The sequence below is a fragment of the Rissa tridactyla genome, chromosome Z (assembly GCF_028500815.1).
Source record: "Rissa tridactyla isolate bRisTri1 chromosome Z, bRisTri1.patW.cur.20221130, whole genome shotgun sequence".
NCBI classification, from domain to species: domain Eukaryota; kingdom Metazoa; phylum Chordata; class Aves; order Charadriiformes; family Laridae; genus Rissa; species Rissa tridactyla.
In genome coordinates, this window is record NC_071497.1 from 27,862,601 (window position 1) to 27,883,098 (window position 20,498).

Here is a 20,498-nt window from a genome sequence, read left to right on the forward strand (position 1 = left end):
GAGAAATAGACATATTGGAGAAAGTCCAAGGAAGGGCCACAAAGATGATGAAGGGACTGGAACACCTCTCCTCTGAGAAAAGGTTGAGACAGCTGGAAATGTTCAGCCTGGAGAAGGGAAGGATCAGGGTGGATCTTATCCATGTACAAAAATATCTGAATGACAGAAGCAGAGAAGACAGAGTCAGGATCTTTTCAGTGGTGCCCAGCGACAGGACCACAGGAAATGGACACAAACTGAAACACAGAAGGTTCCCTCTGAACACCAGGAAAAACTTTTTTACTGTGAAGGTGACCGAGCGCTGGCAAAGGTTGGTCAGAGAGGTTGTGGAGTCTCCATCCTCTGAGATATCCAAAAGCCACCTGGAAAACCAGCTGTAGGTGGCCCTGCTTGAGGAAGTGGGGATGGTCCAGATGATCTCCAGAGATCCCTTCCAACCTCAACCATTCTGTGATTCTGTCTCACTCACAAAAATAAGCATATTGCCATGCTTGACATTAGTGTTTCATCTTTTTTTTAAAAAAGAGAAAAAAAAGAAGACACTGCCTCCACTAGTTACAACTTTTTCCAAACACAGATACTGTGATTGTCTGGCCAGTGTATGTCATCTTTCTCACCAGCTATTCAAGTAAGGTGACAGTGTAAGGGTGTTCACAGGTATTTGTTTCAACTTTCTTAAAGGAAACACTGAATTATACAAGGAAAAACAAGTTTCACCCTATGCTTAAAGTTAGCTGTTTGCCCTATATTTTATGAAGAAAAAAAAATTGTTCGCCTTTCAAACATTTATAAAGTAAATTATAAAGAACTCCAGTTAATATACAAACTTTATTACAAATATGCCCATTGATCCTTCTTTTCCTTTGTGAGCGGCATTAACAGCAAAATTATTTTCTATATGTAAATATTTTTGATGCTATAACTGATATAGAATAAATTTCCAAAATACATACCTCTAAATGCACTAATATCCCCATAGTGTACCTGGAGCACAAAAAATCTGCCACCTGTTTCTCCTCCAACTCTGAATCCAACACCTAAGAGAAGGAAAATGCATTGTTTTCAGAAACAATAAAATGTAAGATGGTTCACCACTGCTGACCATATATAGAAATACAAATCACTGTAATGGCTTAGAGTGAAGGGGTAGAAAACTCCACTGAGACACCAGTGAAGAAAACATTGTCCTGAAAACTGGGAAAACCACTATCACGACACATTCCCAAACAGACTGAGAAGCTAGGACCATAACTTAGTTATTTATGAACAGATATCTGCTTTAAGCAGAAAATTGCCACAATCCAAGAATATGAATATAATTTGATACATACATACATACAACTACATAAAAAAAATAAAACCAAGTTTTGCCATCCTTGTAGGATTTAGTAGAACTTTCATTCCTCATATAACCTGTGAATGATACAAACTGATGAACAGTGACTTACTAAGAACACACTAAGAATGAAAAGATAAGAACTGGAGTAAAATATTTTGAGATGTAAATTAATATTGTATGCAGAAAAAATGTTGTGAAAATTATGGATATGTTTCTTGTTGACAGAAGTAAGCATAGGTAGAGAATAAAATGGAAGAATTTGAAATAATTTTAAATAATGAAATTGCAAAATATCACCATCACCAAAAGGGATTTCTCTAAACCAATTCTACAAGGAACACTCCTCAAAACAAGCAGAGAAAGCAATTTCTTCCTATTCGGTCAGTGAATCCCACTAGATTAAACACTGCCCACGGCAAAGCCTGCTTATAAATGGGACTACAGCCTCTCTGTGCACAAATGTAATATCATTATGAACCCTCCCCACAAACCTTGTATTTATGGACAGCTTAGAGACAAGAAAATTATTACTAGCTTGGGTTTAACAGCAAAGCAAATACCAGGTTTCCATAGAATCCTCCAAGCAACATTTTTTTTTAACTTGACATTCTGATAACCAAATCAAATAACATTCATGCTGATAAGTGTGTAAACGGATTATTAAAAATAAACCTCTTCATGATGCTGTGCACTGCTCCTGGTTATGAAAGAAGGCAGTAAATGATAAAAGAAAAAATTTTTAGAATTCAAGGTATTTTCAGATTGAGGCTATATAGATGGTAGATATTTCTAAGACCCTTAGTGGTTATTAGAAAGAACCACTTCTCCCTGTCTTCCAGACTTACCATTCCAAGTGGCTTAAAAAACTCTGATTGAATTCAGCAAAGTCATCTATCATACAAGAAAACGGGTACATAAACATGTTTCTCAACCACATCAAAGCATTAAGAAATGAAAAGCACATAAAACTGTCAAGTATACTTATGACACAGAAAAAATTCAATGTTTAGATTGAACTTATTTGTGCTTTCCCCGACACACAAAAATATTTTAACGCAGCTTGTGTGCTACTGAAAAATATATAAATAGTACCCTTCCAATAACATGCAGTAGGAAATGCAAGATTAATGCTATATAAAAATAAAGCATTATATTATGACTGTTATCTCTCCCTTAGCTTTTTTTGCCTCTACTGAAACCCATAATGTTACAGCAAACAGGATGACAAAAGCCCAAGTATATTAGCTAGCATAATATATTCATAGTTTATGAGGTCGATGTTTATACAGTTTCCATCAACTACACATAATAAAAACATTACAGGAGGTTCCCAGATATGCCAGGTGCTTACTTCCACATCCTCTTCTCTCCCTTGCCCTTGTACACAAGAACTTCACATTAAAGGCACAATACCTTTGGGTAGCCTGGTAGGTGGAGCATTTCTTGCCCAAGCATACAAAATGTTCGATTTGTCTTTGCATGTTCCTTCATCACAGTCCCTAAAAATACGAGGAAAGAAAACAAAAGGGAATATAATTTTTTCATTTTGAAATCAGAAAAAGGCAGAAAAGCCCACTAATTTTAGGATCTATGAAGACATTTTTTGAATGTACGTTGACTAAACACAGTTCTTTCAATGTAGACTGCTTTCCTGGATACATTATATCCTCCATCTTCCTTTTTTTTTCCTCCCTCTGCCTTAAGATAGTGTTAGGCAAATAGGGTCAAAACCATAGACAGTTCTGATACTCCCTGCCAGCCTAGTAGCCAGTGATGAAAAAAATAAAGGAAGCTTTTGCGAGAATGAACCATATGAAAATTTCTAGCACTATTCGCTCAAGTACCTCAAAATGACAATGGCTGCCACATATACACAGAGGGACATGACTTGTGTGAGAAGCAGAAAAAAACCCCACAAGACTTCAAAGCTTTAAGTCAAAATTGGTATTCGAAATTCATTTTAAAATCATTGACAAAAAAAGGTGATGAGAAGCTGTATGTGAACCAGCAGGTGGAAGGTAGTCATGCTCTTCCCTGTACTTAATGCAATCTCACTACAGTGCAGTGAATTTTTATTCCACTGCACATTTGCTTGTTTTTCATAAACAGAAAAATCACACACACCACAAAACAAAACAAAACCACCCAAGGAAAAAAAAAAACAAAAAAGAAGTGTTTCCCAAGTTACAGAACACAAACAGGTCACAAAAACTTGCAATATCTGAGTGCCCTAGAGTTGTCCCTAGCCTCTGCAGCTAACAACTTGCAAGGTGACACTAAGGCTGGAGTGTGAAAGACTCCCAAAGACTGTTAAGCTCTAGATACCTCGAATCGGCAAGAACTGGTAAGCTCGGGGCACAGACACCACCGAATCTGTGAAAGGCCAGACAGACACAGTCACATGGACAGCACAATGTACCTGGACCACATCCAAGAGGGCACCGACTGCGCTCTGTGGGTGCAGACTACAGGGATAAACAAACGAGGGATGCTGAGGGGATTTCCAAACACCCACGTAGAAGCCACTTCTCCCTCTTGATCCTCTATTAGGCAAAAGGATTTTTTTACAGAGTGTATTTGTACCTTCTTCAGTAGGAAAGCATTGCAGCACTGCGCACAGAGTGTAGAAGTCATTCCACAGATGCAGCACACACAGCTATGACTTTCAGAAAGCCTCATCCTCTAACTGTTCAGACTACATCAACTGATGCAAGCCAGATGCAAGGAAGGTTGGTACCCATGCCAAGGTTTCAAATAAAACCAAAATGGCACAGCCCCTTCTCTGTTTGTTACTGCTGGTAAAATGAGACCTGGGAAAATGTTTGTACACATAAAGCAGGGTTTCAGTCACCTTAAATACTGGGGAAAACAGAGTCTCACATAGAGTGAGCAAGAGTATAAAAGCATAAAAGACCATGGCTTTCAGTTGATGCATGCTCAGTAATGTTTCTGTTGAGGATGCCTGAGACCTATGTGCCACTTCCCAGAACAAATGACTATGCTTTCCAGGCTGCTCTCCCAGGGACAACCAGTTCTTCTGGCGTGGAGGCAAAACCACCTCAGTGGGACATTATGTGTTTCTGTGGTCCCAGAGAACCTTACTGCAACATAGCTGCTGTGTTTTCTTCTGGCAGAAAGCACTGCCATAATCATCAGACTACCAAGAGAAAATGCCACTTCTTCCTTTTCATTAATTTTGCTCATAACGCGTATTTGCAGACCTTCACAACTACTAGTTTGGTCATCTCCCCCTTCAAACCTGCTCTGATGCACAAGGAAAACTTACTTCAGGATAAGTGAAATGTTTAACAACCAACAGTTCATACAGCTCCAGGTAAAAGCTTCACAGCTTTCAACTGCTACAATCTAAAAAACCCCAAAGACTTTGGGGATCTACCCAGGTACTAAGCTGCAGAGTTTGGAAATCTGTTGAAGATATTGCTTAGGAGGAACAACAGCAGAAACCACAGGCACAGCCGTATCTTCATCACCACCACACTCTGGGCCAGCTAGTCTTCGCTTGTACCACAGTATGGAGTACTGCATGCAGCTCTGGAGTCCTCACCAGAAGAAGGACATGGACCTGTTGGAATGGGTCCAGTGGAGGGCCAAAAAGATGATCAGAGGGCTGGAGCACCTCTGCGATGAGGACAGGCTGAGAGAGTTGGGATTGTTCAGCCTGGAGAAGAGAAGGCTCTGGGGAGACCTTATAGCAGCCTTCCAGTACGTGAAGTGGGCCTACAGGATGGACGGGGAGGGACTCTTTATCACGAAGTGTAGTGATAGGATGAGGGGTAATGGTTTTAAACTGAAAGAGGGGAGATTTAGATTAGATGTTAGGAAGAAATTCTTTACTGTGAGGGTGGTGAGGCACTGGAACAGGTTGCCCAGAGAAGCTGTGGATGCCCCATCCCTGCAAGTGTTCAAGGCCAGGCTGGATGGGGCTTTGAGCAGCCTGGTCTAATGGGAGGTGTCCATGGCAGGGGGGTTTGAACTAGATGATCTTTAAGGTCCCTTTTAACCCGAACCATTCTATGATTCTATGATTTTTTAGAACCACATTAGCTAGGTAAAAGAACCTGCACAGGCTGTTCCAAACTTTCCTCCTGAGACACTGGCCAATGGAGGGGGAAGACGCCAGGGGAGAAAAGCACACATTGCTCTCTCATTATGCTTAAAAAATGGTGAGCCCTCTTATTTAGCCATCAATGCTGATCTCGAAACATTGTTTTCAGAAAAAAACAAATGTAGAGGTGATTACAAAGAAGAGTTAAGATAACCGATGGACAGATTTAAAAGCAGGAAGCTAGTAAAAAGTATAAAATTACAAACAAAAACATTTAACTAATCACTGAAATTCATAGCTTCTTTACATGTGAAAAATCATGACATTCTGGACAGAATGAGTAGCACAGAATACCTTAAAAGTGAACTATAACTGTATACTATACAGTATTGTACTAAAAACTAATTTTGACTGTGGTCCAAATTTGGGGGTAAGAGGGGTAGGGGAGGGCGTGGAAATAGAGCTTACTGACTGCTTCTCAGATCTTTGTTTTTTTGCAAACTCTCCTGGGCTTTCAAAAGGCATCCTCGTCAATATGGGTAAGCTCAGGAAATGGGATTTTTAATGGCACTGGGGTTTTGACCGATTACAAAATATTTCACTCTGTCAGCAAGACCAGTATTTGGCTATGATTTTAGGATATCTGCATTGTTTAGGAAACCAGAGAACTTTTTTTACTTCTTTCTCTATTATATTCTACTCCTAGATTCTAACCAAAACTTGTAAAAAAAGATCATTGAGGTGACTGAGTAAGAAAAATGATCATTTTCAGTCCTTGACTTGAATGGTACATAACATTCTGGGGCAGTGACAACGGTAAGAAACTACAATCAGAAATATAAATCTTTATATCGTTCCCACTCTCCTCTCATCAGTGAAATAGAAGTATTTCACTGAACCAATCCTGACATCTTTTGCAACCTTACTGAACTACTGGTGTCAACAGCTTCCAGAACCATGCTCTCCTGCCAAGAGAAGCTGCTAGTTTGATGGAGGAAATACTGGGTGGTGATCTATGACCTGTACGTATACATTTGTTTAGACTAGATAACTATTTGTAGTTGTCCCACCTGATCTTGAAATAAAGGCCAAGTCTATGAATCATCTCATTCATGGGAGCTCATTTCAGTGTTAGGTTTGGCGCAGCATGATACCTGCCTTGCCAGGAGACTCTGAAATCCTGAATAATTCAACATTTTCTTTTAAATCATGCAAGTGTATTCTTGATTATCTATGGAGAATCTGAACTTTGTATGAATCAGCTCAGGCATGCTACTTCGATTTCAGCAGTTTATCAGCTCAGACAAAACTTCTTGTCCTAGTGTCTGAACTGTTTTTAGGGCCAATTATGATCAAGAAACGGAAGCAGCTACAGCCTTTTTTTTGGTGCACTGAGCAAAGCCTGAGCAAATGAGCCCTAGAAGCCCACCTTATTTCTGCGGAAAGGCCTGGGTATTTCAAGGGAGAAACATCTATGCACCCCTTTAGCATTTCTTCAGGTAAAGATTCTACCATGTTGCAGTGAACATGTCACTCTGCAGAACCAACGCACCATTGATGATATGTATGGTATGATATTGATGATACACGTGTTTCATCATTTGACAGGCAGCTGTTAAGTACAGCAATCAAGAACATAAGCAGTATTAGCTGCCACAATGCACAGACTGCCACTGGTGAGTTTTCTGCTGGGCAACCTTTCTTCTCCAGGAAAAGTGAAGATACAGCCAGGGAGCTCAAACTACCTGAACCCTAGTCTCAAACCTAGGATCTGAGAGTCTTATTCAGCTTTGAAAACTTTATGACTTTCCAGCTTTTGACGCATCTTCTCATATGAAAGCTCAGGAACCAAACATTTCACCTACATCTTCAGAACATCAGCTAGATGTGACTTAAGCATCACCTCATGACTTCATCTCAACGCAAGCACCTGATCAACGTATAACAATATAATTCTATCATGGACGGATTATTTCAAGGCTCTAATAAAACTACGTTCAGACATATGAAAACAAAACAAGCTACAAGTACAATCCAGTCAGTTTTACATAGGACACTCAAGATGTAAAGTGGTTTTAAAAGCCCACAGTGTGAACAGTTTTATGCTGGTATACTTTTCACATTGAACTGTTCAAAAAGTACATTCTAATATACAAGATACAATAAAGAGAACACAGAAGAGCTGCCTGCCAGGAAAAGAAATCAATAGAAATTCTGTGCTGTCATAGTTTCACTTTTCTCTGAACTTTTTAAGCACCTGTTTTTTTTGCAAGACAAGATTACAACATTTTCAATATTAGAACTGTTGGTTGATAGGTAGAATGGAGATAAAGGTTTTGATGCAAGTTTGATGCATATTCAATATATTAATCAAATACTCTCCCAAAAACATGCAGAGATTATTTGAAATGCTAATTCATATTTTTTTGTGGAAAATACATTATACTAGACCATTAGCTCTACGTTCCATCTCTAGTTACCTTTTCGGTAAATACTTAAAAGACAAATTGTGATTACACTACTCTATCAGAAAATCTCTATTAAAATTGTTCCACAGATTAGAACAATTCACATAAACTTTGCAGTGTCAGCAAAACTACCTTATCTGTGCTCTCTTGCAAACCTGGAGAAAACTTGCAAAATTACTGGACAGACCATTAATTTCCACTCACCTTCACATTTTCTACACTTCAGCTTCCCACACCTGTTTTAGTGGCATTAAGAGCTTCCCTCTGCCCTCACTGCTTAGGCATTTTGAAGGGTAAGCCAACTACCACACTACTTCACAGAGAGATTCTTCTTCAGCTTACTCTTCACTCAGTTTCTTTCTGGACACCTGATACAATACTTCTTCATACACAGAAAAGCAGCCAGCTATAGAGGAAGCCTAGATTTCTTGGTATCCAACAGCGCCCTGCCCACTATAGCGCTTGTCTCCTCTTCAGAGACAGTCAACTAGTCATGAAGAATCCGAAAACAGATCTTTTTCTCCACCTCACGGAGAAGTTACTTAAAAAAATCAAAAACCACTTCAAGTGTAGAAAGGCTGGAATGTTATATGTTTCTTCTTCCTTGTAGATTTTTCTGCTTTTCCAAGAAATTGTGACACTGGAAAAGGGTTATATGAAAACAATTACAAGAAAAGCTAGGTACAATAACAAAAGCAAGTTGCAACTCTTACCAGTAACTTTCGGTAGAAGAGGGCTCATTACATCCAAAGAGTAACATGTGATGGACAGTGTCCATGCTGGCATGAGGCTTAAAGTCAACTGAAAAAAAAAAGACAAAACAAATAAGCTAGCTTTATTCCCACCATAAGTTACATAAGCAAGAGTATTTTGTGCCATTTTTTCTCTGAAAGACTAGAAACAAGGCAGGTATATCCCTATTCATTTATTTACCTTGTGCATTCCACTTACAAACTTTCCCTAAATTCCCATTCAACAGCCTGTCTCCCAAGCTAAAACATCATACCTCACTTAGGCATTAAGAAAAATAAGTTCCAAGTTCCCACTCAAAACTGCTATGTTTTTCCCCAGAAGTTAAATATGACACTTAGTGAACATATCAATGTATCCCAAACCACAAAATTTTACTGTCTAATTTCAGTCCAGCTTCACTATTTGCACTTTTGATTTAATAATATTTTTCTACTTCTTTTGTACTTCTTGATCAAAAATGCAAACACTAAGCTACAAGTTAAGAGCAACTAACATCTTATGCATTAGTGATATCTTCTTCCAGTATTCCACCTGGTTTACATTTTTGCTGCATCTTTCTTGGGACAACAGTTCCAAGAAGGGATTATGATTTACTCTCACTAATATGTCAAACCCTTTGGAATAGAAAACAAGATTTGCTTAAAGTCAACACAATTGCATTGCCCAAATATTTCTCATCATTAGAAACTTAGATGAAGGTCAATGTTCAGCACTCAAATGTCCGTTCTTTATCCCACACCACAAACAACACTGTTTCGGTTCCTCAAATGCTTCTGATCCTGTTTAGTGTAGGAAAAAGATTACCAACATCACACTGTAGTAATATTGACCATAAATGTACAATGATGGCATTTCTAGAAATAATGCAAGCCACATTGTGTAACTTCCTTTATTACCACTCAACTGATGTGTCAGATGCAGGGAATGGAATGGAATTTTTCTTACACATGAGACAGAGAAGGACCTTGGAGGGTTTTTAACCTTATCCTACAGCAGAAATTCTGAAATCGAGTCACTCCTGCCCTTACATGTACACAGACACTAAGAAGCCTTCAACTAAGTGTCTTTTAGCTCCTGTAAGAATCTTAACATGGGCAGATGGTGAAGCTGCAAACACTGAAACACTATTCTGCTCCTGAAGTTTGCAGATTTATCTGCACTCTGAACTCAGTATTTAACACGTGTCTGAGACAGGGTTCCTAAGTCAAAGATGATGTGGATTATTGTCTCAGTTTCGTGAGGGGAAAAAAATTAATCAAATAGTTTCTAACCCTGTTTTTGGAGCTGATGCCTGTTGTGAAAAGTGAGGAAAACCGGCCAAGAGTTAAGGCATGCAAGTCAAATTCTAGCCTGAAGACGTAAGGCATGCAGTCAGATTGTAAGGAAATGAGCATGCCAGAGCTGAGGGCTTGGTTTGGGAAGTAAGAGATGCACCCGCATGCCCTGTGAAGGTACTTTAAGTACAACATATGAATCCAGAAGTGCTAAACTTGCTGGCATGATTGAAGTCTAAAGACTACGTAACATCCGGGTTTTTCCTACAAGCAAATTCTACTCATTTCATAGCTAAAAAACTAAGGTGCGTTACAGAAAGACCTTTTGTTTTGACATTTTTATCAGTAACAGTAGTGAAATTATGGTTAACTCTTCCACGAAATTATGGTTAACTCTTGCATGAGGCAGACAATGTGTCATTTTATGTGGACTTCCCACCTTAGTTTTCAGGTGTTTCAGGTGTTTTAAGCTGCTGTTACCACTTCAAGTGAGAGATTAAATTTCTGAAGGAGTTCATAAGCAGTTCACAGATGTGAAATTTAACAAACTTTATTGCCAAACTTGATACCCGTACAAAACATACTGTAAGTAACACCTAGAAGGACAGCCTTCAATAAAGGTAAAATTAAAGATTAGGCCTCTTGTCTGCTAAAGCCACCACCTCTCCTGATGGTTAATAGTGTCTCAGCGTTTATTTGTACCCCTCTACTGCTCTCACAGCTTGTGTATTTACTCTAATGGGTGTGTCAGGAATTCTTTTACTCCCTCCACACAGTGTCCATTACCGTGACATTCCAGTGCACTTTATGCGCTATTATGGAACTTATTACAACTAGCTAACTAAATACTACTCTTACTAATAGAAAATAATGCACCACAGTTAACAAAGGAAAATCAGATTTCTGTGTGAGCCGCCTGCACGCACTATTTTAGCTCATGTATGTCATCATTGCTTCTGAAGGAAGAGTTGAAAAACCTCTCAGTCCGCCTGTGAGCTTGAGAACTTTGTACAGTCAGTTACTCTGTTCCTCTACGGTTATTTTCTTAGCAGCACACCCAAGCTTGTACCCTTCCAAACAGAGGTTCAAAAAAAAGGCCATTTAAAAAAACCCTCTGTTGGAAAAGCCATACAGATCAGTATGAGACTCAAGCCAAACACAGCACCTGTAACTACCAAAGGTTTAAGAAATATCAAACAAAAGCCCTGTATATTCCCAGTTGACAGCTTCCACATTTTACAACAATGAACAGAAGATTACTTGATAGTTAAATATTTTTCTATGCATAGAGAAGTGATACAAAATGATTACTAAAATAACAGTTACAGTTTTGGCATATATGCTAAATCTGAATAGTCTGACTTACTTTCCTGACCAAGTACTACTTTGAATTATGAACTCCAGGAGAAACAGGAATGAAGAGAACATGATACCAGTTTAATCTTATCAGTGTCTCGTTAAGCTATGTATTAAAAAAAATAATTTCTAAGAATTTCATCTTTACAAATAACAATTCAATGATACAAAGTTGATATCCTTTTTAAAAAAAAAATAAAATTGCTGTCTTCTCTATAATGGAATTCATATTAAAGAGATTTATCAACATATCAGTGTCCACAGTTTGGCAGATTAGGAAAACATTAGAGGCCTTCAATCCAGTGAAGTCATCATTACTTGGCAATAGGAAAGTTTATATATGCCATGCTAAAGTAAAAACACATAGCGTGTCACAGGCATGTAGGAAAGAAAAGTAATAAATCATCTAAATATTTCAGTTTGTGTTGCTGAATCTCATTTCAACAGCACAATCTGACAGATAGGAATTTACCATGAGTCAGTAAGAAAAAGACACATTTATTTACTGGTCACCCATGTGAATGCGCGTAAGGAGGTGAAGATGACAGTCAAATTTCTTGGCTGAGTGGCCTGCTGTCAGACTCAATTCTTTGGACTGTCTATAGAGCATCCTTTAGCTATCGCTACAGCTCACTAGTCAAAAACTGATTTTTATCAATGCCTGCACCATTAAAGACTCAATCTATTTTCCAGCTGGCTACTTATTCACTAACATTAATCAAACATAAGGCAGAAGAAGAAAACCACCAGATGTTTTTAAAATGTAACTGGAATGATATTTTCTTGAAAAATTACATATTAATCTCACGCATTAATATCTTTTACTATTGATCTTACGTCCATTTCATTTCACAAGAGCAAAAGATATGTTCCTAACATTACCCTAAATGTAAACCAACCCACCCCACAAACAAACAAACACTCCCCCCATCCCACTTTGTCAGCATTTACAGCCCTTTGGGACAGAAAAATAATTGGTTCAAACAGAAATCTCAGCCTTGACAGTCTGACCCTCCACTAAAGAATATCATGCAGAAAACTAACAGCATCTGCAAAAATACACAGATCATCCCTGAAAAAGACCTCTAGGGCAAAACTTGCTCTACTCTACTTTCTAGTTGGTAACATTTCATAAGTAAGGTTGATCAGTTCCTTCTTTTGATAATGCCCGAGAACTGACTCTGAACAAGTTGGTAAATTCTGGTACAGCATCCTTCCAGCTTTGTTATACCCATTGTCCCTGTGCAAGCATGACTGTCTTCTGGTTTTAAATCTTCAGGGAAATAGCAAAGCTGAAGTCTGAATCCAAAACTCTCAAACACAAATTTAATAAAAAATAATGAAAATATTTTCTGCTTACTAACAAATGTAGTACTGGCTGTGTACAATGCTAAAAAAAGTTCTGTCTTCCAAGGCCCTTGTATTTCACCAACATGCAACAAACTATCCTGCTGCAGGTTCTACAGACAGAACCTCCTCTTCCATGATGTCTTGGAGGAGGGAAGACAAGGGGGTAAAAATACAAAAACAAAGTAAAAAAGGAATGAACAAGTGATTCTTGGTCAAAGTGTAAGGACACTTGGCCATAAAAGGGTAAAAGGCTGCATCAAGAAGAGCGTGGCATCCTCCCCCTCTCCTCTGCCCCGGTGAGGCCGCACCTGGAGTACTGTGTCCAGTTCTGGGCTCCCCGGTTCAAGAAGGACAGGGAACTGCTGGAGAGGGTGCAGCAAAGGGCTACGAAGATGATCAGGGGACTGGAACACCTCTCTTATGAAGCAAGGCTGAGGGATTTGGGTCTTTGGCCTTTTCAGTCTGGAAAAAAGACAGCTGAGGGGGGACCTTACATCTTATCAACACTTATAAATACTTAAAGGGTGGGTGTCAGGAGGATGGGGCCAGGCTCTTTTCAGTGGTGCCCGGCAACAGGACAAGAGGTAACGGGCACAAACTTGAACATAGGAAGTTCCATCTAAACGTGAGAAGGAACTTGTTTACTTTGAGGGTGGCAGAGCACTGGAACAGGCTGCCCAGAGAGGTGGTGGAGTCTCCAACTCTGGAGACATTCCAAAACCGCCCTGGACACGTTCCTGTGCAACCTGCTCTAGGTGACCCTGCTCTGGCAGGGGGGTTGGACTAGATGATCTCCAGAGGTCCCTTCCAACACCCACCATTTTGAGAAAACAAAACAAAAAAACGACAGAAAAGAGAAGGCATTTACTTGGCAGCATTATGTGCAAATAAACTGAACTGGTGGCAGAATATGTAGGTTCTGGTCTCAGCTTTAACACCACACTGTCTCAGAAACCCAGGTTATTGTTTTAATTCTGTGTATTCACACCTCCTCATGTTGAAGCTCTTCAGAACACACACTGTTTTCTCAATACATCACTGAAGAGCAACCCCGAGTGACAGCTCATATGTTAGTTTTTAGATGCCTTTATCATAAGGTAAAATAGTAATTAATGAAAGTTAATTGCACCACTTATTGGCAAGGCAATGAAGGCAGTTCCTGCTTAAATCATAAAAATGTAGACACTATCCTTCTAACAAGAAGTATTTCATTCTCTGTGTGTCAGTCTTCCATGCTTATTTAAGCAACACAAAATACATGCATGTAAGTAAGTTAATAGTTAGCTTCACAACACTTGATGATATTAAGAAGTATTTAAGGAAAAAATCCATTAAGCATCTAATTTCTTAGATGATGATACCTATTGTAAAAATCTCTTTCCTGAGAAGATTTAATGTGCTATCCAGGTATTTGATAAGATAGGTCAGTTTGCATTCTTTTATTCGTTACAATTGGATGTATTTTTGAGTCTACTGTTTCCAATGATTAGGTAACTTCTGTTGATTGTGAGGACTCCAACCTGACACGTCTTCTCCACTAAAAACACTTTCCAGTGACTTTACTGAAGTGAGATGGAACTGATCATATGCTTGATTGACCCCAGGCCTATCCATTTTGGTGGAAGGGACCAAAGAGAAAAAAAAAAGCAATTTTGTTTTATTTTCAAGGCAACCAAATACAAGAGGTTGTAAGCAATGCTATCACGGGAAAACTTTAGGTTCACAGTTGTGGGGTTTTTTTTCTAAATTTGCACGTCAAGTTCCTCTTGCTCTTCAAAGCTCCACCTGACAACCAGAATGGCTTCTGCGTCCAGACCTTATTCTGCTTTGTAATGACATGTACCCAAGCACAGTGATCACTGGGAAGGTGACCAAATCCTATAAAAATCTAGTGAAGAGGAGAACATGTCAACATCGGAAACCTAGAAGTTTCTCAGTCTTCAGAGAAAAAAATGGGTTGCCTAGTATGACTCACATTGAGACTTTGCATAAATATCACTTTTAAGCAAATTCTTTTAGTAGGTCCTTTTAAACATATACACAACTGAAAGAAGTTTATATGGCTTTAACACATGTAAACAGCAAATGACAGAAATAAATGTGCAGCAATCTAATAAAGAATTGAACTATGCAATTTTGCAACTCAGTGAAGCACTAAATAAAAACTGCTTAAGCAGCAGGTGAGTAGTATGCCTTCCTATGAATCACTTGAAAGCAGAAGAGTCCGTTGCACATGCTGCACAGTAGTGTATAGTTTACTAGAGAATGAACACTCACTCCCTTTTATGCTCATTTTTCTTTCTGGGGTCAAACTAACAGCCAAAATGTGAGGTCAGGTTCTGAATTCTTTATGAAACAGATATACAGAGAAAGCACTGAAGAAAATTTACTCAATTTTTTTTGTTTTCTATACTATGACATGAAAATCTAAACACAATATTCTATTTCTGAAGGATTTCCGTGAGGAAATCCACACGAAACAAAAGCCTCAGAATACGCTACGCTACAACAAAACCACTATATTTATTGTAAGTGCAGATATCCTAAAATGCAGGAGGAGAGTAAAGGAAGGAAAATATAGCCATTTTAACTACTCATAGTTTTCTTTTATTTCAGTTCATAGCATGTTGTGATAGTGAAACTATCTTCAGCCAAACCAACAAGCATTCTCTCTACCTGAACAATTGTATGTTCAGAAGCAAAGCAAATAAAAGTACCTCAAAGACTTTCTGAACAGATGGTGTTGTTTTGCTGATTTATATGATCTCAGCATTTGTACGCTGTTACAGTATTTTCTTCTATTTGTCTGACATAATACTCATGCCATGACATTTAAAAAACAAAACAAAACAAAAAAGCAGGGGAGAGGGTTTGGTTGGTTTTGCTTTTATCCCCCAGATAAGTAAAGTCTTACTGCAGCCAACACTGACTGTAAGTGCAAAGGATTTACAGCCTGTGCCTGTACCAGCAGGTAAATAAACAGTCTGCTCAGTGGAGCAGAATTAAGTATCCGGACAGAGACAGAAAGCCAATACTTTACAAATGGGACTGTTTGGTACTGACTGCCAGAGGCATCTGCATGCAGCTCTAACTACTATTACTCATGAATCTCTCCAGATACAGTTTGTTATCTTGACTCTAAGTAGCTCTCTCTAGTTTGTTTCTGCATTAGCCATGATGAATGCATTTTGGAAACTCTGATAGCCAAAGATTAAGTCAATATGAGTCAAAGAAAAAGAAGAAAATGCTAAGGTTCTTCAAAATGGCTTGCTTAGGTTCTTCCAGTCAACCAATACTCACCTACATAGGCTTCATCATCCACCGGCAAGGGTACTGACATGCAGAGGTAGGTATCGGACTGTTAAAAGACATAAGAACAGAAATAAGTTTTAAATTGGGACTATTTAAAATTAAAAGAGTAGAAATAAAGCATCAAAATTCTCTACACTTTCTGAAGATGAATGTGGGAATACTGAAAAAACTAATATATAAAAATTCTGTATTTATAAGCCTTAGCAGTGAATTTATTTGCAGTAGTTAACACTGTCCCCTCCCCACCCACTAAAAACTTGAAGAGGTAAGAGTACCTTCCAGATGTCCAAATAAACAGCATGAATCAATGAGTGTGCTACATAAAGTGAAAAGAATTATTGAGCTTCTGATTGTGTTCTTGGTATGCACTACTTTCTCAGTATTTATAAACTTACTATAAGAATCAACCGCACTTGAGTAGGGGGGGCTGCTGATCTCCTCTCTCTGGTGACCAGCGACAGGACACAGGGAAATGGAATGAAGCTGCACCAGGGGAAGTTCACATTGGACATTAGGAAAAGGATCTTCCTGACTGGCAGTTGGTCCCTGGAACGGGCTCTCCAGGGAAGTGGTCATGGCATCAACCTTGTCACAGTTCAAGAAGCATCTGGACAGCACTCTTAGTCATATGGTTTAGTTTTAGGTAGTCCGAGAAGCAGGGAGTTGGACTTGACGACCCTTATGGGACTCGTCCAGCTTGAGATATTCTATGACTTCACATCCAAACAGATTTCTACGTATAGCAGTATTTCACCCTATTCCAAGATTTATACAACTGGACCAAAAAGTGTAAAAACGCCGTGCCACTGCAGCAGCAAACATAGAAATACATTTATTTTTGATTCATGCACGTAATTCTATTATGATCAATGAAAATATTCTTCTGTAGGCATTCTAACTAACAGCATTTGTCCTTTTAAACAAAGAAAAAGAGCATAATCAATTGAAAAAGAAACAATTCAATATGTGATTGTCTTGCTTAAGCACTGTAAAGGACTAACATTTTCCTGGAGCAATTGCGTGAACGTTCTACATAAGATACAGAGTAATGGGCGCTCCTGGCAGAGAAGCTATCAAGAATGCCCTCTTCATGATGCTAAAGTTGCCTTTATTGCCTAAAAGACTTTTAGTTTGAGTTTAAAATGCTCAGCATGTAAGCATTGGACATATTCCTGGATTAATATATGAACTAATTAAAATGCAAACACAGTAAACTCAGAGAAATGCCCACAAACAAAATCCATGTTTTCCATCTGCAAGCACCTTGGATAACTATGAAAGAACTTGCAATATAAAACAAAGTCCTTGAGAACAGTAAAACCTAAATATGGCAATCTTATTGAAAGGAAAGCTCTTACTTCGTACGTCCAAAAAAGTCAGTAAATCATTGGAACAGCACAATGCACGTGAACTACACAAACAAAACATGAAGTCAGTCTAATCTTTGCCAGTTAGATGAAGGGCAGGTCCTACAAAAGCACCATCTAGAAAAAAACATCACCTGCTTTACTGAGATATGTGGCCAAAGATGGTGTAGGATATCTAGATTGCTATTGTAAGAAATAAAGTTGTTGCCATGGTTTATTTACATGTTACAGAGATTAGGCTATAAAGTCATCAGTGTGGCTATTAGGTTGATAGCTACACTATTCAGCATTTTAAATCTTTTTTCCCCCCAGCTTTTAAGGGAAAGGAAAGATGTCAGCTACCGGAACTTCACTACACATATGAACTCAAAATCTGACAGGACTTTCACTTTCACAAGAACTATACTAAACAGATGCAGACAGAATCCCTGCTATGAAAAACTTCAAACCTAATTTAAAAGAAGACACTGCAAATAGCTGTAAACAATTAAATAAAACTGAGAAGGGCAGGTACAATGGTGATAACAATATGTGATTACACAAAGCAGTGATCTACAGAGATAAGAAACCATTTTTGGTGATTTTGCCAGAAGACAGGAAGGTTGATTCTTTGCTAGAAGAACAGAGGTCAGCTGATACAACTGATGTGAATGCCTTTATGTACTCTAGTTACACGCATTTATAGAATGAACATACTAAACCCTTCTATAAATAGAAAAGGAAATATTCTACCTTTTCTATTTAACCTAGGTTCAGCAGTAGATTTTTTTAAAAAACTTAATTTAGAACCTTATATCCGCACTTTGAAAGTGAATGGCAGCAATGCTTCACATTGCAGTAGAAATAAACTGATTTTTTTGTCTTTAAATACAAATTGAATTTAGAAACAATGTGGACTAAAAATAAGGATGACATGTTTTTTTAAGTATTATTTACCTAATTAAGAATTAAATTAGTTAAGAACAGAGGATTAGCACTTACCACGGAAGCAATGGCTGAGATTTTATAACTTGTGTCGTAACATCTACATAGATTATTAGAAGTCTAGATGTACTAATATTTTTGGCTTTCTTTTTTAATCAAAGACTGTTAACTGGAAATTATAAATGTAGTAAAATGGTATTCTGCTACTCATTTATCTGAGCTGTTGCAGAACTCAGTCATGCCTCTCTGCCTCAGTGTTATAATACATCTACAAGTAGCAACTGTCCCAGTTAAACATTCTTCTTCCATGTTCTTTTTCATCTCTCTTCAATACCGATGTACTCTGCACTGTATAGTTTAGAGACACGCTGTTAGGTAATCTGATATGCCTAATCCTAAAAAAAAGCAGAGTTTTTTATTAAGAAAAAAAATAAAAATATGAGATCCTTTGGTTTGGAGAAGAAATGGGGCGTGGGCAAGGGGCTGTGGGAGAAGAACGGGAATATTCGAAGTTTTTTACTTTCCATCTGTTTGTTATCGTTTGTATTGCCTTCCATTAGTCATCTTCAGACTGTTCTCCAAAGTAACCTGAAGGAACTCCATTTCATTAATGAGAGATCCTGGCCAACAGTTACTTTGACGTGACAAGCCTACAGATGATCAGTACAGGCAAAATATTGAATTGTTAAAATTCCATACTACTCATGGGCTAGTTTCATATCCCTTATCCATTCCTACTGCCTACATTGTTTTTAAGAAAACTATCTCCTCTTCTTCCCTATGAAAATGTACTTTTCAAAAGCAGAGAAATCAGGAAGCAAACGCGAAAAACTACCCTAAATACAATCCTTTTCAAAATGCTTCCAATAACTTCTTAAAAAGAAAGATGCATGTTTGAAAAAAAATAATTCCAAGATTATCTATGGGGTAAAATTTATTTGACAGATTCATGACAGAAAGAACTATCACTGTCTATTAAATATGATGGTCTGGACTGAAACTCCAAGCCAGCAACCTCTCATTATTACTGTAAAGAGGGAGGATATGTTTTAGTTTTTGCATTACTACTCTCCTAGCCTACCTCTTACGGTTTTCCATAAATAACTCCTATTAGGTATAATCAGCGAAGAGAGCGCTTGGCCAAATGGATAATGCAGCCAATCAATGCGGTCATTCTGAAGTCTTTACCATTAATGGCATGAAAACTCATCCTGGCATAGTCACAAGGGTTTTCAATTTTGTTTCTGACATACAAGCCAGGTTGTATTTAGCTAATAAGACAAAATAAGCAAATGAAAAAACAGCTATTGGCTTTAACAAAACAGATTCTGGTCGCTTATCTACAGTTGTCAATGTTCCAGACTTCAAACACAAGAAGAGCAGGAACATCCTGACACTAAAGCATTACAAAAGGCACATTGCAGAATCCACAGTATTCTATCCTGTTTTCTCTACTTCACCGTTAAGTAGGTCTGTGAGCATGAGGGTGCTTATTTGATCCATCTTCATAAGAAAATTATGTAGGCTTCAACTTGTGTAAGAAACAAGCTCCACGCCATTCCCTCCCATCTCTTTTCTTTGAAGGAAGAATCTTTGTTATTAATAAGGGTCATTACTGACTAATAATTGCATGACTTCTCATAAGTCTCTGGTATCGATACTCACTGTGACAGGGTCCAGATTCATATATGTAACTAAATTCGACTTTTTACAGAATTTCAGCCTAAGTAATAACAGAGTCATTCAAACAACTTTCTCCAGAGTCTGAGCAAGTCTTGGGGCATCTTAGGTCAAGATCTTAACTTGACTGTTGTAGCAACAGTAAAGAAAGAGGTGCCAGTAATTTATGGATATCTGAGTGATCAGATTTCCTTCTCATTTTATGTATTTTTATCTGGTATGGTATACCCTAGCAAAATGGATATGAGAAGAAAAATTTTAACCAAAGACTTCAAACTGATAAACTAAAGTAACGGAATATGCAGATATTAGGAGTCACTGCTGACCTACGGATAGAAGCTCAAGGTAAGCAGTTTCAAAAAAAAAAAAAAAAAGAAAGAAAAAGATGAGAGACTTGCAAAATCCATTAGACGAGCCCCTCCAAAAACAACCTGTCCACACTAACAATATCCCACCAAATAACATCTTTTACCACATTTTTGTGCCTTTAAAAATATTTATGAAGTTTCACATGTGCATTTAAGAACTCAGCCAATGCTGTACCAAAATTAATTTACCAATCAAAAGTTTGTTCAGCCTCAAACATAGTAGTAACTAATTTAAAAACCC

The 20,498-nt window shown here is 38.1% G+C and overlaps 1 protein-coding gene across 6 annotated transcripts in view; it reads right to left on the reverse strand.

Moving 5' to 3' along the window:
- The window catches only part of PAM (peptidylglycine alpha-amidating monooxygenase), a 150,038-nt gene that overhangs the window by 51,657 nt on the left and 77,883 nt on the right, over nucleotides 1-20,498 (reverse strand). For all 6 annotated transcript variants that reach the window (XM_054184989.1, XM_054184988.1, XM_054184987.1 and 3 more), the window contains exons 4-7: nucleotides 15,907-15,964; nucleotides 8,587-8,674; nucleotides 2,753-2,838; nucleotides 954-1,037 (exon numbers count right to left, since the gene is read on the reverse strand). In XM_054184989.1, coding sequence (XP_054040964.1) covers nucleotides 954-1,037; nucleotides 2,753-2,838; nucleotides 8,587-8,674; nucleotides 15,907-15,964 — 316 coding nt within the window. The remainder of the gene's footprint in view (nucleotides 1-953; nucleotides 1,038-2,752; nucleotides 2,839-8,586; nucleotides 8,675-15,906; nucleotides 15,965-20,498) is intronic.